The sequence below is a fragment of the Motacilla alba genome, chromosome 3 (genome assembly GCF_015832195.1).
Source record: "Motacilla alba alba isolate MOTALB_02 chromosome 3, Motacilla_alba_V1.0_pri, whole genome shotgun sequence".
NCBI classification, from domain to species: domain Eukaryota; kingdom Metazoa; phylum Chordata; class Aves; order Passeriformes; family Motacillidae; genus Motacilla; species Motacilla alba.
Window position 1 is genome coordinate 45,948,669 of NC_052018.1, and position 14,666 is coordinate 45,963,334.

Sequence of the window (14,666 nt, forward strand, 5' to 3'; positions counted from 1 at the left end):
TCCAAATTAGGTATTTCATTCCCTTCCACACCGTACAGTTTCCATCAGCTTACACAAGCAAATAATTTCACATCATAATCTGTAAAGTGTCTAATAGAATGTCAGTGGTTTTTTTTGAGGTTCCATCTAACTATAGACATAGGCAGTACTTCATGTATAGACAGTTATATTTCATTCCTCCTTTCCCATTTAGGAAATAGGATGTTTTCTGCTGGTTATATTGCTGACACAATGGACTAACTTTGCTCAAACTAGCTTATATTTATTTTACCTTTTTTTCTGTCTATAATCCTGAAATAAAACTAACCAGTTGTGATATTTATTTACATTCTTATTCCTCTGTTATTCTATATACATATTTCTTCTGCAAAACCTTGAATCTGTTGCAGCTGGTGGTACAAACACATGAATTGAATATCTACTTCAGGGTGGTGAAAACTGCCTATGCTGAAGCAATGAGCAATCTATTTTTTAAAGATTAATTCAGAAAGTAATTAAGCCTTACCATTCTCATAGTTATATTATGCCTTTTAAGAACTCTTTTGTTGTTGTTTTTTTCCTATTTATAGTCCACACCTAAGAAGATTTGGATACAGACAGTTCATTTTCAGAAAAAATTCTACATAAATTTTCTGCACATCCTGCCACACATTTTTAAGCATGCTACCCAAAGTTTAAAATTTCTATATTTGAAATTTAATTCCTTCCTGCCTGGAAAATGATTGTAAAGTTACTCATTCTAACAGGTTTTTGAAAGTTCTCATGGAAAAATGTAAAACAAGTGAGGAGTCTGTGTAATTAATTTAAGAACACTGGACATCACTTCCCTAGGGAATGTTTGTAGCTGCTCCTGTACCTACGAGCATCTTCTGAGTTTTCAGTTAGAAATAATATGGAATATTAGCTCCATGGATCAAAGTATGTTGAAATCATTTCTGTAAATACTTGAGAGGAATGTCATGGAATTTTGAGTTGCTCCATTCTGTAAATCTTCTTTAATATAAGCAGTAATTTTATCCATAGTTTTACTTTCATGGCCTTGAATATGGTTAAGGTAATTTAGTCTATTTCTATGGGCTACATAAAGCAGTTAGTACTAGATAATGTGTCGTTTTACTCTCCCTGGCTCCATTTGCAACTCTTGCAATGTTCTCTGTTAATTCTGACATTCACCATAGTGATGCTTCGTCAAAAGCAAAACTGAAAAGCTGAAGTAGATACCTTTGCTTTATTAGCTTTTTTGAATATTTCATTTTAAAAATACCACTTAACAAGACGTTACATTAAGGGAATTAAGTGTCAGATAACTCTCTCTTCTAAAATCTGGGACAAGGTCAACATGGAAATCAAGGTATCACTTCAAAAAAATCAACTCAGTGTCAGCCACAGATTCTTTTCTGTTGAAGAGAATACTGCCAGTTGCAATCCTACTTACATGGAATCCTACCTTTCCAATTCTATATCTCTACAGCTTGAAGAAAGAGATTCAATTTAATGCATAGTCTGGTATGGTCAAATTATTTTCTTCTGCTAAGCATGCTTTAGTTTCTGGAATTAAGTACACCCGTATTTAGGGGCTATGTACGGCATGAGAAATAAAACAGACTCCACACCGACAGCTCTTCCCCCTCTCTGTAACAGAGTAGCTTTAATCTTCAACAAAGTCTTCTACAGGCTTTGTTAAAACCCAGTTAGGACAAGGAAGAGGAGTAAAATGTATCTCCTTTCTTCTTCTCTCTTCAGGACTCTACGCTGATGACCCACCAATAGTTCAGGAGCTCTTGGGAGGGCCCAGGTTAGTAGCCCTGACAGCACATCTTCCCCAAGGCAAGTTATTTCTAAAGCCACAGAAAAGATGGCTACGGATAGCAAGAGGACTTTCAGCTTCTTTAGCAGGTTTGTGGCTCATCTTCTCTCCAAACTGTTCCTCTTAACTGCAATTGCATAGCCCGTTCTTTACTTCCTCAGTACTGTCAGGTTCTTTCCTTGAGTCTTTCCCCTATGGTATCTCATCCAAGGGAATGATGTGGAATAATCCTATATTCTAACTGCACATTCATATTTACAAGCATTTTAGAGGTCCCGTTCTCCACAAAAATAAAGAAGCTGAATTCTGTTCAGACCTACCAGGATTCTTCTACATAAATCTACTTTTGTACTAACTGCCCCCTCTATTCTCAGCAAGTGAGACAGAACCAAGGTTGGCTACGCTGATCTACAAAGGATGACAGTCCTCTGAGGAGCCTAAAACACAGGTGTAAATGGATGAGGTTCCAGTTTCTCTGAACCTGGAACTAACATGTATTGTCTCTCTCAGAAGGGTGGAGCTGTAGCAACCTCATGGTGTTTCCAGCTCTGCTGACATACACCAGGTCTAAAGACACAGGGAAAAAGATCAAACAACAATTTGTTCTGGAATATGATCCCTAAATATAAATTATTTAAATGAAATGGGATATCATCAGTATAATTCTACCATGCTTACAGTTCACTTAGATGCAATACAACGTATACCGTATGCAATCCATATACATCTCTACTATTTCTCTAGATCCCTTTTCCACTTGGTGAGGAACCACACACAAACCAGGATTTACCTTGTCCTAAACCACATAGTGAAAACAAGACAGATGGGTCATGCCCTTAACGGTCCAATTCTCCCTCTGGACAAGGTGACTTAACAGGTGTCTGAAGTTTCCACTACAGGCCAGTAAAGATACCGAGGTGAGCTCTCCTGCGCTCACAGGAGCTTTCGATTTGGAGAGCTGATTCCCCACACAGCTAGAACAGACTTCTACAGATGTATCAGGTAGGAACTTAGATGCTTCCATATCTCTTTCACAACTAAGAGAGGAGAGTGAAGTCACAATACAGCTGGAAAAGTTCAGGCCATCGTGGATAGAACACATTTAAATGGCACTGAACTCCATCCAAAGTGTGGTGCTGATTGCTCTTTTTGGAGCAGCAAATTATTCCCAGTTCTTTGAAGCACCTTTTCAGCACTTCTTTTCTACTTCTACCTGCCTTATTGGCCTTTTCCATCTATCCTTCCATCTGTCCATCTGTCCTGTATTCTTGCCTCAGCACCGCTGCTGCAGCTGCATCTCTGATGCAGCTATCTAATGGTAATGCCTCCAGATAATAGGAGGAGGAAACCTAACTTCATCTCTTGAGGAAAACATTTTCCTGAGGAAAGGGTTCAGTGTATGATCCAATGGATATTGCTTCTAGATTCCTCAAATCAGATTTTCACCACATGGGATTTTCAAAGAACATTTGTTCTGCATGACCTAATCTGCTAATGTGTACCTTAATATAGTACTATATTACTATAGATTAGCTAATCTGATAATGTGTACCTTAATATGGTACATTGATGGCCAAACTACCATTATTAGGACTTGTAAATCTCTGTCTTCTACAGTTTTTCATCTCACTTTTTCCAGTCTTGCGACTGTAACCAAGATACAGCTACCTCAGCTGGTATCCTCTCTGGCTTGCTATTTTTTCCATATTTCTGAAAAGTTGAGGATCTCACGTTCTTGCTCAGCTCCTAGAGTTTTGTACCTCAAGTTATCTTAAATAAAACATCAGCAGTGTATGTATCTCAGTACCGTCCTTATTGTGTATAACAAAATGGTGGCACAGAAATTGTCACAGAATGTGCTAAAGGTTCCTGGGGCCTTCCAAAAATTCCCTAAATTTAAAGGTGTTTTCTGCTTGCATGATTTTACTTCCTGCAATAAATTCAAACTTTCCAGTAGTAAGGCCTTTAATAAAAAACGTAGAGATATCTTAGTATTGCTGAAAATCATTACTATTATAAGAAAATTACTGACACAGCTTTTATAGGAATGGTATCCCTGTCCTAGGCATTGTATTACAGGGAACACACTGTCCAGTGCCCTACATATTTCATATTCATTCACACCATAATATTTTAGGATTAAAGAGTTGATCATCAGCTCCTTGACATGTGTGATAACTGCCTTATGCTGCCATAACTATGTCTATGTTACAACTTGGTTTAGAAGCCACCCTGGGGTGTTGGCAACATTTCAGAGGTGAATCTCAGCCATCTGGTTTACAAACCATAATGGATTTACCAGCTTTAGGTTTCAGTGTTGCTCACACTGCAGGTTCTGGCCTTAGAGAAGAAATGGATAGTACAGGTGCAATTTCATCCCACTTTTTTATTCAGTCATCTTTCTATTATGGCAATCTTCTTTTTAATCTGCTTCTCTTACTATAATCTACTTTTTCAAGCCAGAAACAGGCAAGCACCTCCAGGGTGAGGATGCCAGCATGTTGTGTGGCAGAACACTTCTGTCTATGCACATCTTGCTTTAGACTGCCCCCAGCATGACCTGGATCCCAGCAAATGCTGCTAGAACCCTTTTGTCTATGCAGATCTTGCTTTAGACTGCCCCCAGCATGACCTGGATCCCAGCAAATGCTGCTAGAACCTCCTGCAGACCATGCTGCTGGTACATTGCCACCATTATCCTTGTGCACTTGCCAGTACCCAGCTTTGGTTCTGAGTCTTGAGAATATTTCCACTTTTGCCTAGTCAGGCATAGATAATAAGGCCTTTGTTTGGGCTGCTAGAGTTTGCTCTCTGAAAACACATGGGCTGTCCCGGTTCTCCAAAGCTGTTACGATGCCTTTCAACCAACAAGGTTAAGTACTATTTGCAAAATATCTCCCCCACACACACAAAAAAAAAAAAAAGGGGAAAAAAAAGAAATGCTGTCCAGTCCCCCTGTTTCATCCTATGAACATCTGAAGTGAGCACAGGCTGACTCAGATGTTAGAATATAGCATAGTTGTAAGAATGCTTATCAAACATTTCTGTCAAACACCACCCCTGACTGGGAGCCAAAGGAGGACTTAGATATGAGATTCTTCCGTCTGACAGCTGTCCACTGGTACATTTTGAAAACAGAATGACAGATATGTTGCAATAAACTTTTCCACTGTATAAGGTAGTGTATGGGGGAAAGAAGATTTTTTTTTTAAACAATCTCCAAACCATGGCACTTTGTTCATCTTCAGCAAACTACTCAGAAGTTAAGCAGAAATCCACATTATATTTTTTAAAAATATTAACTTTGTGTAGAATGTACAAAGAACTAAATGTATTAGTATTTGAGAAAATTCTTGCAATGCTTCCACTTTTTAAATTGAAACTTGACTGTTCAAATGCTGAATATGAATACAATGGCCTGCTTCTCCATAATAACTTGAAAAAGGAAAACAAATTTCTTTCCATATCTAACAAGCACACTTCTCCACTTGAAAAATATACTTTTGCTGGGAAAGAACCTTTCAAGGTATCTGTAAAACACATGAGTGTGAAAAATCACTGCTTGAAAGTGTTAATTTTTTCTTTTTGTGAAAAGAAGCAGTGAGCACGATCTATGAGGTACTCGGAACTCCTTGTTAATTGATATAAACCAAGAGTTTCTGGAAGTAAAATGTACACAGCACAATTTGCAGATGTAATCTGATCACAAGAGCTATGAGCTGTGAAACAAGAGAGAGGATAAGGGCGACAGCATGAAAAGAGGAGCCTGGAGAAGTTCCAAGACGTGAAAAGAAGACAGACTGTTTGGTGTAGAGCTTTAGGAGTGAACCAAAGCTCGGCAAAGTAGGGAGAGGAGAAACAGTTGTTAGCACAGGCCACTCAAATATTGCTACCATGGCACTGAGCAGCAGTCAGTAGAAGTCCACTACAAAGAATTTCTACAAAAGTCCAGCAAGTTTTTTAGCTAAGCAGACTCTCTCATATATTTATAAACACTAGAAAAGTGCCAGGGTAATAAAGAGATGTCGAAACTGTTGGTAAGTGTATTAATGTCTACTAAATCCCATGTTTGGCTGGAACAGGTGACTGTTCTGCCCAAACAGGCAGCCTGTCCTGCTTCCCTCCTCCTCACAATAGCCATTGCTAGTCTTGGGTTTGCTTGCTTCTAAAGTCCAAAGAGTAGCAACTCCACTGACCAGGCAAAAAGTCCATAGAAGAGAACAGTGCAAAGATGTCAAAACCTGAATAAATACATAAATATCTCAGTAAAGATAAACAGCAGTAATTTTTAATTTATTAGATAGTCTAGCTGCTAGTAAAATGTATTCTTTATAAAACCAACATTTGAAAATCTGGGTAACATACTCAACTTTGTAAAAGACAGAATATTTTAGAAGAAAAGGCAATCTTTTAAAAGATTCTGGAAATACTTCATTACAAAATGTGGAAATAGTGTCAGTGACACCCAATCTTCCTCTCCCCGACAATTTTCACCACCTGCTTTTAGCTAAAGTATAAGCCAAGATTTGAAAACTGTTAATCACAAGGAAAACGCTGCATACCGTGTAAGCTGCATCTCAGAGCTACCAGACGTTCCAGCTGGGAAATCAAATCCTTACACTCATCCACGCTTACCATAAGGGGCACTCCCAGAGCTCCCTCTAGACAGTCATTCCTGAGTAGATCATGTCTCCACTCAGCACACTGCCATGGTGCAGATGAGAGCAACAGAATACACAGCCTGTTTCTCACCAGCAAGTGAGAAACACACATGTATGTTTGGGTCCTGCTGGTAGATTAAAGTCACTGAAGTTATTAAAAGTCCTTTAGTTTACCTGGGAATCAGACGTGCAGGCAGAGTGAGCCATCTCCTAAGGCTCCCCTACCCACTATGCTACCAACCTTATGCCCACTGGTCATGTCTCCCCTATCCCAGCATGGGGCCTGCCAGTGTCTGACTGCTCATGGCTTTACCTGATGGGCCCCTGAGAGGGCTTTTGGACTTGGAGTGGATGGAGAGAGGGGCTGAGGCAGGGGGTTCAGAGGGAGAGCCCATAGGTGCAGTCTGGCAGGATCTGCTGCATGGGAGCAGGGCGCAGTTCACTGCAGGTACATTGGGAGGCTTGGAAACCCTTTAGTGGCAACCCTTTAAGGCTTGGCAACCCTTTAGTGATGATGCCATCTGAGTCAGGCAAGCACTATTTGTCTGTCACCCAATCTCTGCAATAGTGACCAGTGATCTCATGCTCCACAGACTCAAGAACAATGTTTAAAACAACCTTCTTGAATTTATAGGCCACAGATGCTGCCCATGCCCAAATTCAAACATAAAGGGGCATAAAGTCTTCCTTTCATGGCATAGGCTACATTAAATTTTTATGGTTGTTCATGCATGTCTCAAGACCCTATTAAGAACAATGGCATCACTGAGGCTTGTGAAAGAGAGCCCAAACAGAAAGCAAAATATTGCCAGAATCCATGTGAATGTCAATTCTGCAAAATTCCCAATCTTAATCAATGGCAAAGGTTTATATATTATCTGTATATTAATAACTTATATATTATCTGTAGATGAATAACTTTTATATAGCTATATATTATATATTACATGTACATAATCCCTGTATTTATATATGTATGAACAGCTGCTCATTCTCTACTGCATCTGTCAGATTTTAAGAAAATCAAAACAGTCTCAAAATACGAACAGTCATGCTTGGATTGCTCAGAATCTGACTGTGTCAAATCTATAGAATCTATATATAGTGCATAAGTTATATGGGCCTTATGGGAATTGCTTGAGCTGAAGAAATGAACCACTGATTATCTCTCAGTGCCAGGATGCTGCAAACTGAACAGAACTAACTCAATGGTTACAGCTATGAGCAACTTTTTCATATGAAATAGGATCATTTATCTAGCACTATCAAGGGATTAAAAAAAAAGTTTTTTATAATATATAGTTTTTTAACAGCTCCACCCACCATAAGCTGATATTATACTTACTGTTATACTATACCACTAGTGTGGCCTTTGAAATCTCAAACAGCCGTAAGTCTAACAGGACTATGCAAGTTTTGGTAGCCTGCATCTCATCTCAAAGCTCCTAAACTTATTGAACTGCAACTCAAATAATCTGGTCCCTAGATATCAGGTTATTGCTGCAGAATCGGTCTGCTTTTAATTGCAAGGAGTAGTTTTGAAAACTTTATCCAATGTATTGATAAATGTTCTCAAGTAGGAAAACTATTCCAGTAATTAAAAATAACCACTTTTGTGTTACTTCAGTATTCAGTGCCAAGTGCCTGCTTTCCACAAAGAGCACAAAACAAAAACAACAGCAGCAGCAAAATCAACTGATTGCTAGGATTTCTCTCCTAGTTGACACAGAACAAGGTATTTTTGCTGCTGACCCAGAATTGATAACAAATGAGATTTGTTCAGATACACACGCCTGTAAGTCACAACCTAGTCAAATATCTAATTTAAGCACAGGTGCCACTTAAGCAAGAAAATGTCCTTCCATCCGAACCACCTGAAGAGGCTATTGATACCCACCACTACTGCTTGCTGGTACATGATATTAAGAGCCTCCCCTGCTGCAGTTCAGGCACTTCAACAATTACAAGGAGCTCCCAGGCTTTGTCAAAAATGCTGCTCCTGACTGCCCCTGAGAGAAGACCAACATTGTGGGTTAGGCTGGCTCACTGGTCACCGAGTTAGAAAGCACAACACTGCAATTCAACGGCTTGAACTCCTAGCCAAATTGTGACACATGGGTCTATTCCAGCCATCTGCTCCGAGGAGCGCGAGCCTGCAAACCCCATGATGATCAGCACATCACGGATGTGCAGGAGAGAGCTCACTGTGAGGATGTGCACCCATTAGCCTTAATATTCATATCCTCTAAAACTTAATTTCCTTGCCTAACATTTCTTCTCCATTACCCACTATAAGCAGTCTCAGATACCAGCCTTGCACCCAGAGCTACAGAAACATAAACAGACACACATGCCACGTCTGTGTATCCATCCAACAAACCCAGGCCTCTGTACACACGCACTCCCCAGAGCCACAAGGCACATCAAAGGAAACTCGCCACCAGGCACACATCAATTTACCACGCAGGTAAACCCTTGCTGATAAGGATATATGCACTTACTCCTATTGCCTGCAACGCAGACAACAAACCCAGCCTCAATAAAAAACATCTCTTGCACTCAACAACCCTGTGCCCCTAAGCAGAAACAGCCTGAGTGTCACACAGTGCTCCCCTGCACACTGCTCGTGCCCTTCTGTCACCCTTGCAGTGCGCAGGCTGTTCCGCACCCTGGGGCTCTGTATGTGTGTGTGTGTATGTCTGTGTCTGTGTGTGTGTGTGTGTGTTCACACGTGCAAGAAATGTGTGAGTTTGAAGTGTCTCGGAGGGCATGGCCCTGACTGGGTGGCTGCTCGCACGTGGTGCCGGCAGCTCTGCGAGGCCATGTGGGATCGCTGCGGTGCGAGCGCGGCACACGCGGGGATGTGCGGCACGGCGTGAGCGAGCACACGCGTGGAGAAGTGCCCGGGCACGGGGTGTCGAGTGCTGCAAACACGAGCAGCAGCGCCTGTCAGTTCCGCGGGAGCTCACACAGCGCGGCGCCGTGTGTCATTTTCTGCCTGCGTGTGGCAGTCCCCGTGCACGGGTCGCTGTGTCGGAGTGAGCGCCCCGCCGCCTGCGCGATGCCGGCAGCACACGGGCGCACGGTGCCGTCCCCCCCCGGGGCAGCTGTGACCCGGCCAGCGCGGGCAGCCGTCGGTCCCCGCACGGGGATGTCCGGGTGTGACAGCCGCGGGCGCGGGGCACCCCCAGTACCTGCCGAAATGTCCCAGGGAGTCGAAGAGCCGCTCGGAGCTGAGAGCCATGGCTGCAAGCCGGGAGCCTCGGCGTCGCTGTCCCGGCGGCGCGGGGAAGAGGCACCGTCCCGTCCCGTCCCGTCCCGTCCGTCCCCAGCCCGCCCCCGGCGCCCGCCCGGCCCCGGCGCCCCGCCCGCCGCGCGGAGAATGGGCGGGCGGGAATGGCGGGCGGGAATAACGGGCGCGCCCAACGGCCGCCGCTCCCCGCTGGAACCGGGAGCCGGAGCCGGCACGGGACCCGGGAGCCGGAGCCGGCAGCTGCCTCGGCGGCGGCTCTGTCGCAGCCCCCGTGTCGCCACTGCTCCCGGGCGAGCGGTTCAACCTCCCGCACTGCCCGAGCGCCTCAGCCCGCTCATGCTTTTTAATGTAAAGCGAAATTAAAGGAGGCAGTTAAGTGCTTACATCCTCCTGTTAGAATCCAATAATCCAATATATTTAGGCTGTAGTGTATTTCACGTGGACGTTTTGAATTAAAGGAGGGTAAAACCATTTTTATTTCACGGGGCAAGATCTGAATAATTTTTAGTAGCCTTACAATCTGCACTGCAGTTTGGATACATCACCTCCCTCCTCTGCCCCCAAAGTTTTAGCACACAATGCAAAATAGAATTCTCATTTAATAAAAGGAAAATATATAACATATCCCAAATCTGCTTGACTGTCATTAGGTCTCAAATTTGTAATGAAGCCTCAATTACAGTTGGACTTACTTTTCTGCCTTGCCCGTAGTAGGCCAAGATAATCACTTTGAATTTGTTTGAGGATTAGCAAAGTGAGTTGCAACAGAAGACCTTTGTAATTAGCTTAGCAGAGGGTTTTGTTGGGACAGACACACTTTAGCAGCCCAGTCACTCTGGGCTCTGATAATCAGGCAAAATGCAAGGAAAAAAACTCCCAATACTGTTGCAGGTGCAGCTTTCATATTTAAGGCTTTTCCTCCCCAGAGAACTTAATTTCCCTTCTCAGACAGACACAAGTTGCAAGCTTTCCCTGCTCAGAGAAAGGCAGTGGACCAGATGCCCTCCAAAGTCCCCTTCCAACCTAAGTTGTTTTATGATTCTGTGATGAAAGACACATTTTCCAGCAGACTGCATGATCTCTTTCTGGGTTGCTCTATTGAAAAAACACAGAAGACCGAAACCAAATAAAAAAAATAGGCAAAAAAAAACCCCAAGTAAATTCAACCTTATTACTTGTATACTTCATTTTTTAGGAAGCACATGAAAAGCTGAGAGGTAAATCTCTGTTAAATCCCTGGAAGTAAACCTTCTGTCTCCAAAACCTGACCCTTCTGCTGTCACACTGAGGCTCTGCTGCTTCGCAGGGAAATGTGCCTTTAAGATGCTCTGGCACCAAGCAAGTACCACAACTGTTCCTCTGCACAGAGCAGATGTTGGGGCTTCAGGGTGACAATCTGTTCCAATAGACCTGGAAAAAGCAGATGTTTGTCAGGCTCTTTGGCTCTGAGCGACTGCTGACCACACCAGCAAAATGAGTAAATAGTAAGTTACACAACCAGGAACCTGAATAATGAGTTCAGCAGAGGATTGCTTCTTGCAGCTGGTGAGTTGTGAGACCCCCTCACCTCATCCACTAGCTCTGAAGGCTGTGCTGCTCCTGACAAAGCTCCACATATGTCTCTCTGCACCTGCAAAGGACATTTTAAACACTGAATCTAGACATTGTTGCAGTTTCTTTCTTAGGATACGTAAGCCAGAAAGCCCAAGGATCTGTTCTCTTTCAGTATGAATTTTTGAATTGCTTCAGTTTTACCTTAAAAATACCAGCATTAAATTTAATCATCCTGGGGTTTTGGGGGTTCTTTGAGGGGGTTTTTGGGTTTCTTTTTCCTGCAGAATGTTTTTCAGGTTTAAAATGGTATGTGCTTGAATGCAGCACAGGTACTTTAACAAGGAGTTTCTTTCTTCAAAGAGCCACACTAGCCAAATAATTATTTGCATAAACAAACACCAATGAATAGTAAACATTCTGGTTAAATATTGCATTGCTGGTCATGTGGCTGGTTTTAGTGTCTTGCTTCCTACAAGTAAATCAATCAGTTTTCAGTAGCTTTATGGTGGGTAGGGAATATCTATTTTTGGTGTAAAAGTCAAGCACGAGAGAAAATCTAATCCCTTTCAGCACCATTTTTAAGCCCCAAAAGATCCATGAGTAGTTTTTTCTCTTTGCAACAGCTTGTAGGCATTCTTGTACACATTTCTAGGCTTGTCTTTTGATAATATCAGGACTTTACTGCCCATAGCAAAGGAAAGAAATTTGCATGCACTCCTATTAAATCTGATACCAAACTCCCACATGCCTGCATTTCTAAGGGCTATTAATGTAATGCCTTTAATGTCTATGGTGTGGTGGTCAGAGATTTGCCTTGTTTCTTTCAAGCCTGTGAAGATGCACAACATGGTTCAAGCTGCCTTTTCTCCTATCCTGTTATGCCAATCCTACATGAAATAGTAACTGTGCATTTAGTCCCCATCATTCCTCACTGAGATGTTTTTTACCAGGAACCTGGAAATAGTCATAGCACTGCTCTCACACAATACACGACTCTCTTCCCAAAGGATTGTGCTCCATGATAAACTCTGGTGCAACAGAAAATACAGGGAACATCAAAGAAGGCATGATAAAGTTCTGTAATTAAAACGTGTCAGGGTGAGGCCATCCACATCTAAATTCTACTTACTGAAGAATTTTAGGGATTTTAATAGGGATTTATTCAGAAGAAACTGAAGGAAGGTTGCGATCCCTTTCCTATAATGTCTTCAGGTGGGACCATCAAGGGTGTTTACAACAGACAAACACTCTTCAGGGTATTCCAGAAGTTTAAAATGTTGATTTTTTTTTTTTAATCCTGCAAGAGGAATGTGCAATGGTTCATCACAAGAAAATTTTAGTTAACCTCATTTCTGGCACTCACAAGTAGGCTGTTGTTTAACAGAGACATTTGATACTGCACAGTCCTCGAGGAAGGAGTGAACTTTACAATGTGTAACAGGAGATGAGACAGCTTACAAAATAATCTCCTTCAGTCTGACATTACCACTAGGAAAAATCCAGCACCTACTGGTAAGGGCTGTTCATGGTCTCCCCTTTTTTCAGTCAAGTAAGAGTGTCACCAATACATGAGAGGTGTCAGAGGAACGTGCCCGTGACGTGGTTATAATACACCCGTGTATGTACACAGAGTTTCACATTGCAGCTGAACCCAAAACACCAAAGTGGTGTGGATGGCAGATAACTGGCAGTGCTGCCAACACAGTTCCATGGGCACAGATAATGACTTCTTAAACTAAGCCAATTCCTGACCCATCTGTTTCCTCACTTCCATTGGCAAGGTTTGTAGATCAGAGATGAGGAGCAGTGCAGGAACTGCAAGAAACAAGAAACACAGTTGATCTACCCACTGCCTGCTCTCCCCCAGGCTTTCAGGTAGACTCATCGATGAGTGCTCTCTTGACATCTTCTTTTATCACACTAGTGGAAAAAAACCCTTAGTGAAATCAACCACAACACATCTTGCATGTAACCTCTCACTTCCTGTTTCAAAGTTAGAAATTTCTGTTCCCTTGCAGGAAAAAATCTTCAGGACCCATGGCAAACGTATTTATCAATGAAAACACAGCTTCTAGAGAGTAAGCCCAAAACAAGCTTCACTTGCATAAATGTGTATCAGCCATTGAATTGCTGGTGTTGAAAAACACTTGCAGAAATCTTGTCTTTACGAAAGGTTAGGCAGTGGTGCAGAAGTTATTTTTATCTGCTAGAAAGTAAACAAAGGCTCTATAAACCATTTACTTTGGCAGTTTGGAAGTCTTGCAATTACACTGCGGGAGCTTGTTCATCATTTTACATTTAACAGATTTACAAACATGGTCATCAGTGTAGCAAGCAGGCTGATAAAGCAGATTAGAACAGGTACCCAGCTAAGCAAAAACTTTTGAGGTTCTTCTAAGCTACAAGGAAGGAAATCGGCAATTCCCTGATTTCTCAGGAGTCCAAGCAGTCTGGAGGAATCAGAGCTGTAGCAAAGTTGATGGGAGAGTGCTTTGTTGTCAGCTGCTGCAAATATGCTCAATATACCTTGTTTTCCTCCCTGCAGCTGCTCAAAGCAGGCCAGGCAGGCACGAGGCAGTGGCAGCAGCCCAGAGTCATTCACTATGGTTTTGGCTATATTTTTTCTTCCACTGTGTCCTGGACAGAACTCTGGAATAATCATGAGGGGCTCCCCTAGAGAACTCACTCACAATTTGCATTCAGTGCAATAAAGGCCCAGATAGGATTTTGAAAGCCCAAAGAGTGTCTCCTAGCTGTGGACACCTGGACACCCACAAGGTGGGTGGACACCTGGACACCCACAAGGATACATCTAACCATGATACTCAGTGGGCCACTTCAGCTTCACATTTTCAAGAGCTCTCCCTCCACAGTGGGCTTTTGTATTGAGTCATTGCAGCCATATAGATGTTGAATTTATATGAACAGAGTGTTTCATCACGGAAACTTTCTTTACTGGTCCAATATGAATAAATATACCCCCCTTGAATAATCTTAAAATCATACAGAAATTCCGAAAAGCAAGTTGAATGTTCAAGAAAACAATGAAATCTTTACAGGTCTTCACTCCATCTCAAGTCTCTGGGGTAACAGAAGCCTGCTAGTCTATAAGGAAGATGGCAATGACAACTTATCTGAATACTGTTTCAGTTTTGGACTGCATCTACAGGATATACACATGGAGTTTGCCTTTAAGGGAAAGTAGAAGCTAAACTCCATAATAACTTCACAACAGAGCTCTTCAGAATGTGGTATGAAAGACAGAAATCTAATGGGCATCATAAAAATACATTTTAGCAAAAGTTTAAAGATGAATTCTGAAAAGGGTTCTGTAATTAAGCAAAACGCAGCACACTCAAAATCCCATCTTTGATTTTTATTTGATTCGTAG

The 14,666-nt window shown here is 42.2% G+C and overlaps 1 protein-coding gene across 4 annotated transcripts in view; it reads right to left on the bottom strand.

Annotated features, from left to right (window-relative positions):
- SLC22A16 (solute carrier family 22 member 16) overlaps positions 1–10,132 on the bottom strand; it is a 34,353-nt gene extending 24,221 nt beyond the window's left edge. For 2 of the 4 annotated variants that reach the window (XM_038131984.1, XM_038131982.1), the window contains exon 1: positions 9,663–10,123. In XM_038131984.1, coding sequence (XP_037987912.1) covers positions 9,663–9,712 — 50 coding nt within the window. In that variant the 5' untranslated portion in view covers positions 9,713–10,123. Of the gene's footprint in view, positions 1–9,662 lie in introns of all 4 variants that reach the window. The other 2 variants (XR_005256327.1, XM_038131983.1) reach the window with 2 other exon arrangements.
- Between the last annotated feature and the right edge of the window lie 4,534 nt (positions 10,133–14,666).